Source organism: Hyla sarda, chromosome 2, assembly GCF_029499605.1.
Source record: "Hyla sarda isolate aHylSar1 chromosome 2, aHylSar1.hap1, whole genome shotgun sequence".
NCBI lineage: Eukaryota > Metazoa > Chordata > Amphibia > Anura > Hylidae > Hyla > Hyla sarda.
Genome location: NC_079190.1, coordinates 282,186,232 through 282,205,149, shown reverse-complemented (window position 1 = coordinate 282,205,149; position 18,918 = coordinate 282,186,232). Strand labels below are relative to the sequence as shown.

Genomic DNA, 18,918 nt, shown 5'->3' with positions numbered 1-18,918 from the left:
GCAACATGAATATGTAGTTAAAACATGGAGAGCTATACAGCTATGGTGTAATAGATGCAAATGTGAAACTATGAAATAGTGAGGCACTTAGCTCGCAAATTTGTCTCCGCCGGCGGTCAAATAGCTTGGACCGTCCCACCGCGATAAGGTAGCCTCCTGGGACGGACCCTACTCTGTGAATATGCCTCTGTGTGAACAGTTCAGTAAGCATGGCAGGATCTGGAACATCCAAGACACCTTATATACACACCTGATAGAGGTGGGTGGGGTGCAAGGCCAACATGGAGGTAGCCACTCCCCCGTATGTGCAATACAGACAAAGAATAAGTCAGCCAGCACTTTAGTTGATACCAAACTATTATATGGACCTGGCCTACAGGTGCACGCTACTAGGCTAGATATACAGCAACAGAAGAATGCAGCAGCACACTGCCAGCACAAGGATATAGGTGCAACATGAATATGTAGTTAAAACATGGAGAGCTATACAGCTATGGTGTAATAGATGCAAATGTGAAACTATGAAATAGTGAGGCACTTAGCTCGCAAATTTGTCTCCGCCGGCGGTCAAATAGCTTGGACCGTCCCACCGCGATAAGGTAGCCTCCTGGGACGGACCCTACTCTGTGAATATGCCTCTGTGTGAACAGTTCAGTAAGCATGGCAGGATCTGGAACATCCAAGACACCTTATATACACACCTGATAGAGGTGGGTGGGGTGCAAGGCCAACATGGAGGTAGCCACTCCCCCGTATGTGCAATACAGACAAAGAATAAGTCAGCCAGCACTTTAGTTGATACCAAACTATTATATGGACCTGGCCTACAGGTGCACGCTACTAGGCTAGATATACAGCAACAGAAGAATGCAGCAGCACACTGCCAGCACAAGGATATAGGTGCAACATGAATATGTAGTTAAAACATGGAGAGCTATACAGCTATGGTGTAATAGATGCAAATGTGAAACTATGAAATAGTGAGGCACTTAGCTCGCAAATTTGTCTCCGCCGGCGGTCAAATAGCTTGGACCGTCCCACCGCGATAAGGTAGCCTCCTGGGACGGACCCTACTCTGTGAATATGCCTCTGTGTGAACAGTTTCACATTTGCATCTATTACACCATAGCTGTATAGCTCTCCATGTTTTAACTACATATTCATGTTGCACCTATATCTTTGTGCTGGCAGTGTGCTGCTGCATTCTTCTGTTGCTGTATATCTAGCCTAGTAGCGTGCACCTGTAGGCCAGGTCCATATAATAGTTTGGTATCAACTAAAGTGCTGGCTGACTTATTCTTTGTCTGTATTGCACATACGGGGGAGTGGCTACCTCCATGTTGGCCTTGCACCCCACCCACCTCTATCAGGTGTGTATATAAGGTGGCTTGGATGTTCCAGATCATGCCATGCTTACTGAACTGTTCACACAGAGGCATATTCACAGAGTAGGGTCCGTCCCAGGAGGCTACCTTATCGCGGTGGGACGGTCCAAGCTATTTGACCGCCGGCGGAGACAAATTTGCGAGCTAAGTGCCTCACTATTTCATAGTTTCACATTTGCATCTATTACACCATAGCTGTATAGCTCTCCATGTTTTAACTACATATTCATGTTGCACCTATATCCTTGTGCTGGCAGTGTGCTGCTGCATTCTTCTGTTGCTGTATGTCTAGCCTAGTAGCGTGCACCTGTAGGCCAGGTCCATATAATAGTTTGGTATCAACTAAAGTGCTGGCTGACTTATTCTTTGTCTGTATTGCACATACGGGGGAGTGGCTACCTCCATGTTGGCCTTGCACCCCACCCACCTCTATCAGGTGTGTATATAAGGTGGCTTGGATGTTCCAGATCATGCCATGCTTACTGAACTGTTCACACAGAGGCATATTCACAGAGTAGGGTCCGTCCCAGGAGGCTACCTTATCGCGGTGGGACGGTCCAAGCTATTTGACCGCCGGCGGAGACAAATTTGCGAGCTAAGTGCCTCACTATTTCATAGTTTCACATTTGCATCTATTACACCATAGCTGTATAGCTCTCCATGTTTTAACTACATATTCATGTTGCACCTATATCCTTGTGCTGGCAGTGTGCTGCTGCATTCTTCTGTTGCTGTATGTCTATCTATCTATCTATCTATCTATCTATCTCATATCTATCTATCTATCTCCTATCTATCTATCTATCTCATATCTATCTATCTCATATCTATCTATCTATCTATCTAACTAACTCAGATAGATGAGAGATAGATAGATAAATAAATAAATAAATAGATATGAGAGATAGATAGGTAGATTGATGATATATAGATAGATAGATACATAAATAAATATATATATATATATATATATATATATATATATATATATATAGATAGATATGAGATAGATAGAAAGATAGATAAATAGATGATATATAGATAGAGAGATGATATATAGAAACATACATAAATAGATGGATAGATAGATGATAGACAGATCGATAGATAGATGATAGATACATAGATATGATATAGATAGATGATAGATAGATATGATATAGACAGATAGATTAGATAGATAGATAGATAGAGAGGAGATAGATGGATATTATATAGATAAATTTATATGATATAGATAGATCAGTTTCCCAACCAGGGGGCCTCCAGCTGTTGCAAAACTACAACTCCCAGCATTCCTTTGGCTTTATGAGCATACTGGGAGTTGTAGTTTTGCAACAGCTGGAGGCCCCCCTAGTTGGGAAACACTGATCTATATCAATCATCTATCTATTATCTATCTATCTATCCAAAAAAATAAAATAAAGAGACCAGCAGCACACAGAAAAATTAGTGCAAAAAAGGTGGAGATTTATTGCATTATCCCAGTGTAGAAAAGAAGCGACGTTTCAGCGACCTCTCGTCGTCGTTCTCAAGGAGCTTGTACACTGGGATAATGCAATAAATCTCCACCTTTTTTGCACTCATTTTTCTGTGTGCTGCTGGTCTCTTGCTTTTTTCTAGTACAAGTGAAGCTCTCACCAAGGTCCACACCCAGAGTGCACCATTGCATTGGTTTTCTTAGTTTTGTTGTGCTGCTCTTCTGGAGTTTTTTTTTTTATTATCTATCTATCTATCTATCTCATATCTATCTATCTATCTATCTATCTCATATCTATCTATCTATCTATCTATCTCATATCTATCTATCTATCTATCTCATATCTATCTATCTATCTCTTATATCTATCTATATCATATCTATCTATCTATCTATCTATCTATCTATCTATCTATCTATCTATCTATATCATATCTATCTCATATCTATCTATCTATCTATCTATCTATCTCATATCTATCTATCTCATATCTATCTATCTATCTATCTCATATCTATCTATCTATCTCATATCTATCTATCTCATATCTATCCATCTCATATCCATCTCATATCTATCTATCTATTATCTATCTATCTCATATCTATCTATATCATATCTATATCTATCTATCTATCTATCCATCTATCTATATCCATCTATTTATGTATCTATCTATCTTTCTGTTTATCTATCTATCTCATATCTATCTCAGATAGATAGATGAAAGATAGATAGATATGGGAGATAGATAGATAAATGATATATAGATAGATATGAGATAGATAGAAAGATAGATTGATAGATAGATGATAGATATGATATAGATAGATAGATAGATAGATAGGAGATAGATGGATAGATGGATAGATAGATAGGAGATAGATAGATAGGAGATGGATAGATAGAAAGATAGATAGATAAAAACAAGAGACCAGCAGCACACAAAAATAAGGTGCAAAAAAGGTGAAAAATGTATTGCATAATCCCAGTGTACAAAGGAAGCGACGTTTCAGCGACCTCTCGTCGCCGTTCTCAAGCTCAACTGAATAGATCCCTGTGCAGTCATATATGTGCAGTTAATTACATAATTGCTTAATCTAATAATGAACCTACAGTACATAAATAAATATATACAAGTTGTGCATACATAAACACAAATGTGATTTTATACCAACAGACAACATGTCCGTATTATATTAAAGTGCAATATTGATCTCATGATAACCCCGTGTGTTTAGGTTGTGTTTCTCTTAGGTGTGCATAATCGCGCCGTTGTGTTCCATAATTCTTTACTTCTTATTCACATTGATAAGTACAGTATTGCACTTACCCAGCAGAGCACCATAATCCACGTGTCATAATTGCCGGAGCGTGGGTACTAACTTAGTGCGCAGATGCACATAGTCCACCAATCAAGTTAAGACATCCTCGTGTTGAGTTTAACCAATGGAGGAAAAGAAAACTCGCGCATGCGTGTTGGAGTTGAGAAGTAACTTGCGCCATCTTGCCTCAGGGAAAAATTGCCCAAACCTTCATTTCAGGTACTTCTCGTTGTAAAAGCGTCATGGGTGTCTCCATGTTCACTTAATAGGGTTTGTTTGCAGACTGAGCTGGCATGGCTCTTCCTCATCCTGATCGCTGCAGATGTGGGGTTCACATATATCGGACCAACATGTCTCCATGTCGGACGTCACATGCGAATCCTGGACGTATAGACGTCAGTCAAAGACTGGCGCCATCATCCAGATATCACCCACATATTTCAGCAGATTAAATGGGGATAGTCTGCACCCTGTGGAGCAAATTAGACAACCCTATATGACACAGATAGACAAAACTCCTGCATGCAAGACAGGTTTCAATGAAATTCAGATAATAAACAAGAAATAAAGAAGAAATAAAAAAAGAAAAAAGAGGCTCCTTTTTGCATATATGACATGGTGGTTGCTCTGTTGGTGGCAGCAGTACAATTGTTTGTTATCTGTAACAAAACATAAAAACAAGTATAAGGATCAAACAGTAATACAATATATCCAGAGTGCATATAACAAAACAGAACAAAGGGGCTACAGATAGGTCACTACCTAGTACACATCTTTGCCGTAGACTTAAATTCTGCATTGAGACCCCCTGGTTTCATGGATCCCAATGTAAAAATCCATTTGAGTTCTCGTTTCTTCAAAAGTGTGACACGATCCCCACCACGTTTCATTGGTGGAATGTGATCTAAAATCATGAATCTGAGATCACGTTCTCTATGATTGGCCTCAGAGAAATGTTTAGAGACTGTTAGATCCAGTCTCTTTTTTCTGATGGTGTACCGATGTTGGTTGAGACGAGTCTTGCAATCAAGACTCGTCTCTCCCACATATAACTTCTGACACGGACACCAAAGAATGTACACTACATGATCTGAGTTGCAATTTAAGTAAAAATTAATATCGTATTTGCGGCTGGTATGTGGATGAGTGAAGCTAGGGCCCTTAACCATGTATTCACAGTTTACACAATTGCGACATGGAAAGCTACCTTTGCTTTTCACGGTAAGGTAACGTTGTTGTGCCTTAGGCTGTTCAGAGATGTCTGTTTTTACTACCTTATCCCTCAAATTAGGTGGTCTGCGGAAGGACATCAGTGGAAAGTCACTGAACTCTTCCACTTGTACATGACAGTCGCGAAGTAAGTGCCAATGCTTGCGTATGATGGAGGAGACTGCATGTGAGGACTCGCTGTATGTAGTAATAAAGGGGATACGTTTATTCTTGTTGGTATGTTTCTGTTTATCCAGTGTTATCATTTCGTCATCTACTTGTATGTCACTAACAGGGCTATTTTTCTCACGTCTGCATTGTCTGATTCGATTCTTATGTTCTTCTATTAGTTTAGATGGATACCGTCTCTGTCTGAAGTCAATAGTCATTTTGTGTAAGGCTAGTTCCAGCTTAGAATCATTGTCAGTAATTCGTTCAGCCCGTAACATTTGACTAAATGGTAGTGATCTTACCATGGCTCTAGGGTGGCCACTGTCAAATCTCAGTAGGGTATTGCAGTCAGTTGGCTTGTAATATAAATCTGTGGTAAGTATGTCACCCTCTTTCGTAACTGTCACGTCCAGAAAATTAACGCTGGTGTTTGAAGAAGTCATGGTAAAGGTTATGTCAGCCTCCATGTTGTTTAGGTAATGATGTCCGATATATGTGAACCCCACATCTGCAGCGATCAGGATGAGGAAGAGCCATGCCAGCTCAGTCTGCAAACAAACCCTATTAAGTGAACATGGAGACACCCACGACGCATCTACAAAGAGAAGTACCTGTGATGAAGGTTTGGGCAATTTTTCCCTGAGGCAAGATGGTGCAAGTTACTTCTCAACTCCAACACGCATGCGCGAGTTTTCTTTTCCTCCATTGGTTAAACTCAACACGAGGATGTCTTTACTTGATTGGTGGACTATGCGCATCTGCGCACTAAGTTAGTACCCACGCTCCGGCAATTATGACACGTGGATTATGGTGCTCTGCTGGGTAAGTGCAATACTGTACTTATCAATGTGAATAAGAAGTAAAGAATTATGGAACACAACGGCGCGATTATGCACACCTAAGAGAAACACAACCTAAACACACGGGGTTATCATGAGATCACTATTGCACTTTAATATAATACGGACATGTTGTCTGTTGGTATAAAATCACATTTGTGTTAATGTATGTACATTTTGTATATATTTATTTATGTACTGTAGGTTAATTATTAGATTAAGCAATTATGTAATTAACTGCACATATATGACTGCACAGGGATCTATTCAGTTGAGCTTGAGAACGGCGACGAGAGGTCGCTGAAACGTCGCTTCCTTTGTACACTGGGATTATGCAATACATTTTTCACCGTTTTTGCACCTTATTTTTGTGTGCTGCTGGTCTCTTGTTTTTCTCTAGTATATGTGAACCTCTCACCAGGGTACACACCCAGCGTGCACCATTGCATTGTTTTTTCTCAAATTTGTTGTGCTGCTCTTCTGGAATTTTTTTTTTTTTTAGATAGATAGATAGATAGATATACAGATATAGAGATAGATAGATAGGAGATAGATGGATAGATAGATAGGAGATAGATAGATAGAGCAGTGTTTCCCAACCAGGGGGCCTCCAGCTGTTGCAAAACTACAACTCCCAGTATGCTCATAAAGCCAAAGACATGCTGGTAGTTGCCAAAGACATGCTGGCATAATAAACTGTGACATCACTGTGCTTCATAATAAACTGTGACATCACTGTGCTTCATAATAAACTGTGACATCACTGTGCTTCATAATAAACTGACATCACTGTGCTTCATAATAAACTGTGAAATCACTGTGCTTCATAATAAACTGTGACATCACTGTGCTTCATAATAAGCTGTGACATCACTGTGCTTCATAATAAACTGACATCACTGCGCTTCATAATAAACTGTGACATCACTGCGCTTCATAATAAACTGTGACATCACTGCGCTTCATAATAAACTGTGACATCACTGCGCTTCATAATAAACTGTGACATCACTGCGCTTCATAATAAACTGTGACATCACTGCGCTTCATAATAAACTGTGACATCACTGCGCTTCATAATAAACTGTGACATCACTGTGCTTCATAATAAACTGACATCACTGTGCTTCATAATAAACTGTGACATCACTGTGCTTCATAATAAACTGTGACATCGCTGTGCTTCATAATAAACTGTGACATCGCTGTGCTTCATAATAATCTGTGACATCGCTGTGCTTCATAATAAACTGTGACATCACTGTGTTTCATAATAAACTGTGACATCACTGTGCTTCATAATAAACTGTGACATCACTGTGCTTCATAATAAACTGTGACATCACTGTGCTTCATAATAATCTGTGACATCACTGTGATTCATAATAAACTGTGACATCACTGTGCTTCATAATAAACTGTGACATCACTGTGCTTCATAATAAACTGACATCACTGTGCTTCATAATGAACTGTGACATCACTGTGCTTCATAATAAACTGTGACATCACTGTGCTTCATAATAAACTGTGACATCACTGTGCTTCATAATAAACTGTGACATCACTGTGCTTCATAATAAACTGTGACATCACTGTGCTTCATAATAAACTGTGACATCACTGTGCTTCATAATAAACTGTGACATCACTGTGCTTCATAATAAACTGTGACATCACTGTGCTTCATCATAAACTGTGACATCACTGTGCTTCATCATAAACTGTGACATCACTGTGCTTCATCATAAACTGTGACATCACTGTGCTTCATCATAAACTGTGACATCACTGTGCTTCATCATAAACTGTGACATCACTGTGCTTCATCATAAACTGTGACATCACTGTGCTTCATAATAAACTGTGACATCACTGTGCTTCATAATAAACTGTGACATCACTGTGCTTCATAATAAACTGACATCACTGTGCTTCATCCTGTTGATGTCACTGTGTATAACAACCCTGTAGTGACATCACAGTTTATTATTCTTGAATGCTGACTTCACTGTGTATATTTTCCCGGTACAATGACATCACTGTATAGTTACCCTCTACTGTGACAACATTGCGTTTATTAACCCTGTAGTGGCAAAACTGTTTATTGTCCCTGTACAGAGACATTACTGTTTATATTAACTCTGAATTGTGATGTCACTGTGCATATTTACCCTGTATTGTCACTCGCAGTGCAAGGTAAATATGTACAGTGGCATTAGGTTATACAGGCTTAATATATACAGTGATGTCACAGTGCAGTGTAAGTATCAACAGTGATGTTATAGTTCAGAGATAATATACACACAGTGATGTCACAGTACAGGGATAATACAGACAGTGATGTCACAGTACAGAGATAATATACACAGTGATGTCACAGTACAGGGATAATATACACAATGATGTCACAGTACAGGGATAATACACAGTGATGTCACAGTACAGGGATAATACACACAGTGATGTCACAGTACAGAGATAATACACACAGTGATGTCCCAGTACAGAGATAATACACACATTAATGTCACAGTACAGGGATAATACACAGTGATGTCACAGTACAGAGATAATACACACAGTGATGTCACAGTACAGGGATAATACACAATGATGTCACAGTACAGGGATAATACACAGTGATGTCACATTACAGGGATAATACACACAGTGATGTCACAGTACAGAGATAATACACACAGTGATGTCACAGTACAGAGATAATACACACAGTGATGTCACAGTACAGGGATAACACACAGTGATGTCACAGTACAGAGATAATACACACAGTGATGTCACAGTACAGGGAGGGATAATATACACGGTGATGTCATAGTACAGGGATAATACACAGTGACGTCACAGTACAGGGATAATACACAGAGATGTCACAGTACAGGGATAATACACAGTGACGTGACCGTACAGAGATAATACACACAGTGATGTCACAGTACAGGAATAATACACAGTGATGTCACAGTACAGGAATAATACACAGTGATGTCACAGTACAGGGATAATATACAGAGTGATGTCACAGTACAGGGATAATATACAGAGTGATGTCACAGTACAGGGGTAATACACAGTGATGTCACAGTACAGGGATAATACACACAGTGATGTCACAGTACAGAGATAATACACACAGTGATGTCACAGTACAGGGATAATACACACAGTGAGGTCACAGTACAGGTATAATACACACAGTGATATCACAGTACAGGGATAATATACACAGTGATGTCACAGTACAGGGATAATACACACAGTGATGTCACAGTACAGGGATAATATACACAGTGATGTCACAGTAAAGGGATAATACACAGTGATGTCACAGTACAGGGATAATACACAGTGATGTCACAGTACAGGGATAATACACACAGTGATGTCACAGTACAGAGATAATACACACAGTGATGTCACAGTACAGGGATAATACACAGTGATGTCACAGTACAGAGATAATACACACAGAGATGTCACAGTACAGGGATAATACACAGTGATGTCACAGTACAGAGATAATACACACAGTGATGTCACAGTACAGGGATAATACACAGTGATGTCACAGTACAGGGATAATACACACAGTGATGTCACAGTACAGGGATAATATACAGAGTGATGTCACAATACAGGGATAATATACAGAGTGATGTCACAGTGCAGGGATAACACACAGTGATGTCACATTACAGGGATAATACACACAGTGATGTCACAGTACAGGGACAATACACAGTGATGTCACAGTACAGAGATAATGCACAGTGATGTCACAGTACAGGGATAATACACAGGGATGTCACAGTACAGGGATAATACACACAGTGATGTCACAGTACAGGGATAATACACAGAGTGATGGCACAGTACAGAGATAATACACAGTGACGTCACAGTACAGGGATAATACACAGTGATGGCACAGTACAGAGTTAATACACAGTGATGTCACATTACAGGGATAATACACAGAGTGATGGCACAGTACAGAGATAATACACAGTGATGTCACAGTACAGGGATAATACACAGTGATGTCACAGTATAAACATCTTACAGCCGGACCACCATGTAATTTCAGCAGAAAATAAAGCAAGGCCTCATGTTCAAGTTTCGCCTAAGGCCTTACAAAGTCTAGAGCCACCTCTGGTCGGCCCTACCATGGGACCCAGTGGGACCATTAGTCCCAGGTGGCACTTTTCAGGGGCGGCATTTTGCTGCCCCCCTTTTTTTTTTGTGCCTAGCAGGTTCATGGTAGGGTTGGCGCCGCCACTGCTCACTGTTCTAAAGCAGCTGCGGGGTATAACAGCGCAGCGGGCACTTTAGACAGTGAGTCTGCCTCTGGCCGACCGGGGTCTGACGAGGGACGTCGCACAAGTGACGTATTTCTGCAGACCCGCTCAGGAGAACCTCAGTGACGTCACTCGTCAGGCCGCTGCCGGAGAGGAGAAGCGCTGTGCAGGGCAGGTAAGTGTGTCTCTGTGTGTGTCTGTGTCTCTCTGTGTGTTTGGGGGGGGGCTATGGCTACCTAATGTGAGGAATCTATGCTACCTAATGTGGAGAAACTATGTTACCTAATGTGGGGAATCTGTGCTACCTAATGTGGGGAAACTATGCTACCTAATATGGGGAAACAATGTTACCTAATGTGGGGAATCTGTGCTACCTAATGTGGGCAAACTATGCTACCTAATGTGGGGAAACTGTGCTACCTAATGTGGGGAAACTATGTTACCTGATGTGGGGAATCTGTGCTACCTAATGTGGGGAAACTATGCTAACTAATGTGGGGAAACTATGTTACCTAATGTGGGGAAACTATGCTACCTAATGTCGGGAAACTATGTTACCTAATGTGGGGGATCTGTGCTACCTATTGTGGGGAAACTATGCTACCTAATGTGGGGAAACTATGCTACCTAATGTGGGCAAACTATTCTACCTAATGTGGGGAAACTGCTACCTAATGTAGGGAATCTATGCTACCCAATGTGGGGAAACTATGCTACCTAATGTGAGGAAACTATGCTACCTAATGTGGGGAATCTATGCTACCTAATGTTGGGAATCTATGCTACCTAATGTGGGGGGCTTGAATGAGCTGCGGCATATGGGAGGCCTTAATAAATAATTAGAAACTTATACAGCAAGTGACATATGGGGGTCCACCTGAGTAAGTGACACATGGAGGGGGGGTGCTGAACAATTGATGTTTGGGGGGAGGGGGGCACAGGCACATTCTTTGCACAAGGGCCCTCTGCTGTCTGTGTCCGCCCCTGGGTAGAGAATAAGGGGGAAAGTGGAACATAGAACAAATGCAGTTATTTTTTTCTTAATTTTTTATAAATGAAGTAAACGAGATAAAGGTAAGCAATGACTTTTCCTCAGTCTGAAGCGCGGTCCTCATCGTCAGGAAGCAGTGAGGAGGAGGAGGATGACGGAGGTTCTGATTCCATCTCTGCTTCTTTTTCGTCCCTCTCTATATATAGGGCCGTGGCCATGAAGAAGGCCCCTCCGATGACTGCCATTATGGTGCAGGTCATGAGGGCATACTCCAGGCTGCGGTATTTCAGAAGAGGGGATTTGGCATATCCTCGTTCGTAGGTGTCAGATATCAGGCCGATGAGGTACGGGCTGCCGGCGTCACCTAGGAGGTGATAGATTGTCATCTGCACGGCCAGGGCTGAAGATCTCCTCCACGGAGTTACTACTTTTAGTATAATGTCAGATATGAGGGTGAAATTTACTGACAGAAGCGTCTCTCCGATGAAGATGAAGATGTTGGTGGCAACGAGGCTGATGTTGCCAAAAGTCAATGCCAATAGAAGAAAAGGGGCGGAGAGCATCATCGCGCATCCACACACAAGCGGGTCCGCCCGTGGGTTGGATTTGCGATATCTTTTACTTATCTCCGTCCCTGCTACAACTCCCAGAATGCCGGAAACGACTGTAACCACACCAAATATTAGGATGTCGTGATAGTCACACTGTTCAGCACGGCAAGGGTCCTTCTCTTGTAGGAGTGTTCGTGCGTGGGTCAGGTATGACGGACCCCATACACCTATGGCTCCCACTATGAAGGATACAGCCGTCGATCCCATGGTGGTTAACATGAAGCTTCGATTTTTAAATAGTTTTTTCAGATCTGTCGCCCATTTGGCAAACTTCTGGGATTTGTTGTTCTTCTTCCCGTTTGTAGTCGTTCTTGGAAGCTCCTTTGTGACCAAAATCATCAAAGCCACAGCTATGAGGCCCAGGCCAGGGGTGACCCGAAATGCCCAGTGCCAATCGCCCCTTGCTGCATCAGTCACTTTGGGCCCGATGATGTATCCTAGTCCGCAGCCTACAGGTATGACGGAGTAAAACACGTTCAGCATGCGGGTCCGCTGGTCACTTGTAAAAATGTCTGCAATGATGGAGGGGGCGATGGTGCAGAAAGTCGCCTCTCCGGCCCCAACCAGTCCACTCGTCAGCAGGAAGAGCAGGAAGTACCCGTCAGGGATGAATGACAGGGTAAGTGTCATGCTCAGCCAAATGATGACTCCTGCGCAAACAGTATATTTCTTATTACAGTGGTCGCCCAAATATCCGGCAATTGGTGCGACCACCACGTAGCTTCCAATGAACAATGTATTCAATAAGCCGGACAGACTAGCATTGGTGTCATATGCTTTCTGTATATAAGGCAGCACCCCCGCCACGCTGGAGCGATTTGCATAGATGAGCAAATTAACAAAGGCGAGGATCACTACGGTGATGATGGAACGTGCGGTGGACATCACGCTTAGAGATGGCAGGTTCTGCCTCTCAGGGATATCGCCCTTTTCTACATCCATATCACTATGGTCCTCCATTGCTTCTTCCTCCTCCTTCAGCAATGGGTCTTGTGGAGAGGCCATGGTCACAGGTCAGAGCCTGAAAACACTAGAGAGAGAGAGAGATAAGTGAAGACATTAGACAACATGTCATCATTCCTGTCATTATACAATAGATCCTTCATACAGAGCAGAAATGTCCAGCACAGAACCACAAGATAACACTAAGACCATCGCAGCCTCAGAAGAAGACGCTTCTCTATAAGTGTTTTATATGGAGACGTCTTCCCTGAGGTTACCAATGTCTGATAACCCTGAACCTATCCGGTCCTAGTAATATCTGATAACCCTGAACCTGTCCGGTCCTAGTAATATCTGATAACCCTGAACCTGTCCGGTCCTAGTAATATCTGATAACCCTGAACCTGTCCGGTCCTAGTAATATCTGATAACCCTGAACCTGTCCAGTCCTAGTAATATCTGATAACCCTGAACCTGTCCGGTCCTAGTAATATCTGATAACCCTGAACCTGTCCGGTCCTAGTAATATCTGATAACCCTGAACCTGTCCGGTCCTAGTAATATCTGTTAACCCTGAACCTGTCCGGTCCTAGTAATATCTGATAACACTAAACCTGTCCGGTCCTAGTAATATCTGATAACCCTGAACCTGTCCGGTCCTAGTAATATCTGATAACCCTGAACCTGTCCGGTCCTAGTAATAATTGATAACCCTAAACCTGTCCGGTCCTAGTAATATCTGATAACCCTGAACCTGTCCGGTCCTAGTAATATCTGATAACCCTGAACCTGTCCGGTCCTAGTAATATCTGATAACCCTGAACCTGTCCAGTCATAGTAATATCTGATAACCCTGAACCTGTCCGGTCCTAGTAATATCTGATAACCCTGAACCTGTCCGGTCCTAGTAATATCTGATAACCCTGAACCTGTCCGGTCCTAGTAATATCTGATAACCCTGAACCTGTCTGGTCCTAGTAATAATTGATAACCCTGAACCTGTCCGGTCCTAGTAATATCTGATAACCCTGAACCTCTCCGGTCCTAGTAATATCTGATAACCCTGAACCTGTCCGGTCCTAGTAATATCTGATAACCCTGAACCTGTCCGGTCCTAGTAATATCTGATAACCCTGAACCTGTCCGGTCCTAGTAATATCTGATAACCCTGAACCTGTCCGGTCCTAGTAATATCTGATAACCCTGAACCTGTCCGGTCCTAGTAATATCTGATAACCATGAACCTGTCCGGTCCTAGTGATATCTGATAACCCTAAACCTGTCCGGTCCTAGTAATATCTGACAACCCTGAATCTGTCCTAGTAATGGCGGATTATAAGGGCTTGGCTGTATGGTCACTGGGCCATGTGAACTTCATACTGTAGATACAATTGGGCTATCCCGCTATATACATTTACTAATAATGAAGCTACCCCACCTCATTGGGATCTATCTGTCCCCTATATGACTTTCTGCCACTAGTTGATTTGAAAAATTTTCCCTTTCGGAGTACCCGGAGTATTTCTATTGTTAGTACACACAGAATTCTATTATATAATATAATATTTCTGCCCTAATCTTTCTGTTATTCTTTTACTACACCACCAAATCTTTCTCATAGACTTATATCTTTTAGAACTTCATGAATTAGGACTCTTTTTCTTGGGGGCTTTTTTGGGCATAATTGCATTTTAGCAGTTTTGCAAGAAAAAGCTCTGGTCATGATACTATCTGTGCGTTTTATTATGTTTAATGCCTAAGCCAAGTATTGTCACAATGCTATGAGAAATATAACTTTTGTTATTTCTTTTGGAAATTAATTTCTTGTTTTTTTTTGCTAAAAAAAAAAGCAACAACAATAAAAAAAAAACTGTCAAACAAAAAGCCCTGTGTATGTATGAATAGAAGAGGCTGAGACTTACCTTGTGGTTCTCTCTTCAGACAAGGAACGGTCAAAATCTTGAATTCTCTATCGCAAATAGAAACTCTCTAACAAACACTTTGCACCACAGGTTGTGAATGCAAAACACACTGAAGAGACTGCAGCCGGCGCGCACCTCCTTGTACAGCTTACGGTGACATCATCCCAAGCATGTGTGACATCACAGGGTTCTAAACCATCTTCAGGTATGTGTATATCTGTATAGTAAATGTGAGTAGCCATATTAGTCCAGTGATGCAGATTGTAATACCTTTTTTATTGGACTAACAGAATTTTGTAGAGACAAACTTTTGGGATTCCTCCCTGATAATTTTTAAAGTCCTTTGATCATTAGTCCTTGTCTATTGGACTTGATAAAGGGCGAAATCCTGAAAGCTTGTCTCTACAAAATTCTGTTAGTCCAATAAAAAAGGTATTACAAGAGACTGCAACATATTTTTTGATTTGTGTGTGTATATATATATATATATATATATATATATATATATATATATATATATATATATAGTTCCAAGCGTGAGTATGTGCCTCCAGCTAGGGTCCGTGTCCAGGATCCTGCATACGTAGTTCCAAGGAAAATGCTATGGCACTCAAGGTATGGTGAAAAAATGAAAATTATTTATTCATCCCAAATATGCAAAGAGCAACGTTTCAATGGTCTCACACCATCATTATCAAGCCACTTGAGTCCCACAGCATTTTCCTTGGAACTACGTATGCAGAATCCTGGACCCGGATCCTAGCTGGAGGCACCTACTCATGCTTTAGGAATGCTGCTTTCTTCTTTGACATGTACATATATATATATATATATATATATATATATATATATATATATATATATATATGTATACACACCTAGAAATACATCAAGTACATAAAAACATCTTTTAGAAAAATATTTCTCCAGGCCTGCCAAGTATATCCCTGTACTTCACAGTGTCTTCTTAGTTTATATATTTTAATCTTTTGACCTTTTAACCCCACTAGGACCAAGGGCATCCTGGGACTTAACCCCTTAAGGACTCAGCCCATTTTGGCCTTAAGGACTCAGACAATTAAATTTTTACGTTTTCATTTTTTCCTCCTTGCCTTCTAAAAATCATAACTCTTTTATATTTTCATCCACAGACTAGTATGAGGGCTTGTTTTTTGCGAGACCAGTTGTCCTTTGTAATGACATCACTCATTATATCATAAAATGTATGGCGCAACCAAAAAACACTATTTTTGTGGGGAAATTAAAACGAAAAACGCAATTTTGCTAATTTTGGAAGGTTTCGTTTTCACGCCGTACAATTTATGGTAAAAATGACGTGTGTTCTTTATTCTGAGGGTCAATACAATTAAAATGATACCCATTATTACATACTTTTATATTATTGTTGCGCTTAAAAAAAATCACAAACTTTTTAACCAAATTAGTACGTTTATAATCCCTTTATTTTGATGACCTATAACTTTTTTATTTTTCCGTATAAACGGCGGTATGGGGGCTCATTTTTTGCGCCATGATCTGTACTTTTTTTTGATACCACATTTGCATATAAAAAACTTTTAATACATTTTTTATAATTTTTTTTAATAAAATGTATTAAAAAAGTAGGAATTTTTGACTTTTTTTTTTTCCGTTCACTTTTTCGTTCACGCCGTTAACCGTACGGGATTATTAACATTTTATTTTAATAGTTCGGACATTTACGCACGCGGCGATACCAAATATGTCTATAAAAAATTTTTTTTACACTTTTTGGGGGTAAAATAGGAAAAAACGGACGTTTTACATTTTTATTGGGGGAGGGGATTTTTCACTTTTTTTTTACTTTTACTTTTACATTTTTTTAAATTTTTTTTTACACTTGAATAGTCCCCATAGGGGACTATTCATAGCAATACCATGATTGCCAATACTGATCTGTTCTATGTATAGGACATAGAACAGATCAGTGTTTTCGGTCATCTTCTGCTCTGGTCTGCTCGATCACAGACCAGAGCAGGAGACGCCGGGAGCCGCACGGAGGAAGGAGAGGGGACCTCCGTGCGGCGTTATGAATGATCGGATCCCCGCAGCAGCGCTGTGGGCGATCCGATCGTTCATTCAAATCGCGCACTGCCGCAGATGCCGGGATCTGTATTGATCCCGGCACCTGAGGGGTTAATGGCGGACGCCCGCGAGATCGCGGGCGTCGGCCATTGCCGGCGGGTCCCTGGCTGCGATCAGCAGCCGGGATCAGCCGCGCATGGCACGGGCATCGCTCCGATGCCCGCGGTTATGCTTAGGACGTAAATGTACGTCCTGGTGCGTTAAGTACCACCGCACCAGGACGTACATTTACGTCCTGCGTCCTTAAGGGGTTAAGATTGAACCGATTATTATTGATATATGTCATGAATGCATCAACGGTCAGATGGTCGGACGACCAAATGATGACCACGTCGTCTACATACCTCCCATACCATGCGAGGCATGTGGAAAATGGATTGGTGTCAGAAAAAATAAACTGCTCCTCCCACCAAAAACAAAAAGGTTAGCCCGAGCTGGTGATGACTTTGCTCCCATTGAAGCACCCGTGCGCTGCAAATAAAAATTGTTACCAAACATAAAATAATTGTGTTTTAACACAAAATCTACCACCTCAATAATGTAATGTCTCAAATCCACAGAATATTTAGAAAATCTCATCAGTATATCCGAGATAGCTGATAATGCCAGGTTTTGCGGAATACTGGAATAGAGCGATTCAATGTCGCAAGTAAGCCACGACAGAGAATCGCTCCATGTGAATTTAGTTCTTCTGACCAGGAGTTTACTGAAAATTCAGATTGTTCAGATACCACGGAAACTAGCGGGGACTCAGAACCGCAATATGTGAACACTCACAAGAATCGCAATGCGAGAAGACAGCCAAAAATGAGGAAGGCGCGGTGGCAGAAAACATAGGAAGAAGAGCTTCGGAGCGTAACAAGGACAAACGGAAAAAGTAATAAAAGAGGATTTTCAAGTCATTAACATTTCTGCACAAATCATTACAGATGAAGAAACCTCGGTCCTGTGGAAAGGACTGGGTTTCTCTCCTACACATCATTTTGATGTTTATCGGACAATTTTGGATATAAATAAATTTGTGAGAACTTTAACAGTTAAGAAACATTTTTTTGTGGAAAATGCTGATGAACCATCGGACCCACCTCAACTTTCTATAAACCCTGATTTACCACTAATGCATACGTTAGCAGAACAAATTGCTTTTAGAGATCTCTGTCTCCTTGAACATAGTGGGATATCAATTTGTGATGAAGTGAATACTGCACATACCTTCTCCACTAAAAACCCAAATTTTTACCCCATACAGACCAGACCAGCAATTTTTGATTGGTTCCAGGACCTTATCATGAAAGATTTGGTTAATCTACAATCAAAAGTAATGTCCTAATTTGAATAAAAAGGAGGCTGCTGCCATAATGAAATTAAAGAAAAACAAAAATTTGACGATCCGATCCGCCGATAAAGGCGGCTCGGTAGTATGTATGGACATGGGACTATATATCAATTTAAATGAAAATCTACTATCTGATGATAAAACTTACCTTAAACTTTGTGGGGATCCCACTGAACCTTTTAAAAAATAACTGTTGACTCTGTTGGAAGAGGGGAAAGCCAGATCTATTTTGACCCAAAAAGAAGTGGATTATATTTTCG

At 41.0% G+C, this 18,918-nt stretch overlaps 1 protein-coding gene across 1 annotated transcript; it reads right to left on the bottom strand.

Annotated features, from left to right (window-relative positions):
* Positions 1-11,799: 11,799 nt before the first annotated feature.
* Positions 11,800-15,333, bottom strand: LOC130356148 (protein spinster homolog 1-like). Its single transcript, XM_056557245.1, has 2 exons — positions 15,199-15,333; positions 11,800-13,364 (listed from the first exon to the last, which is right to left on the bottom strand). Exon 2 carries the CDS (start codon positions 13,337-13,339, stop codon positions 11,825-11,827), a length of 1,515 nt encoding a protein of 504 aa, XP_056413220.1. The 5' UTR covers positions 13,340-13,364; positions 15,199-15,333; the 3' UTR covers positions 11,800-11,824.
* Between the last annotated feature and the right edge of the window lie 3,585 nt (positions 15,334-18,918).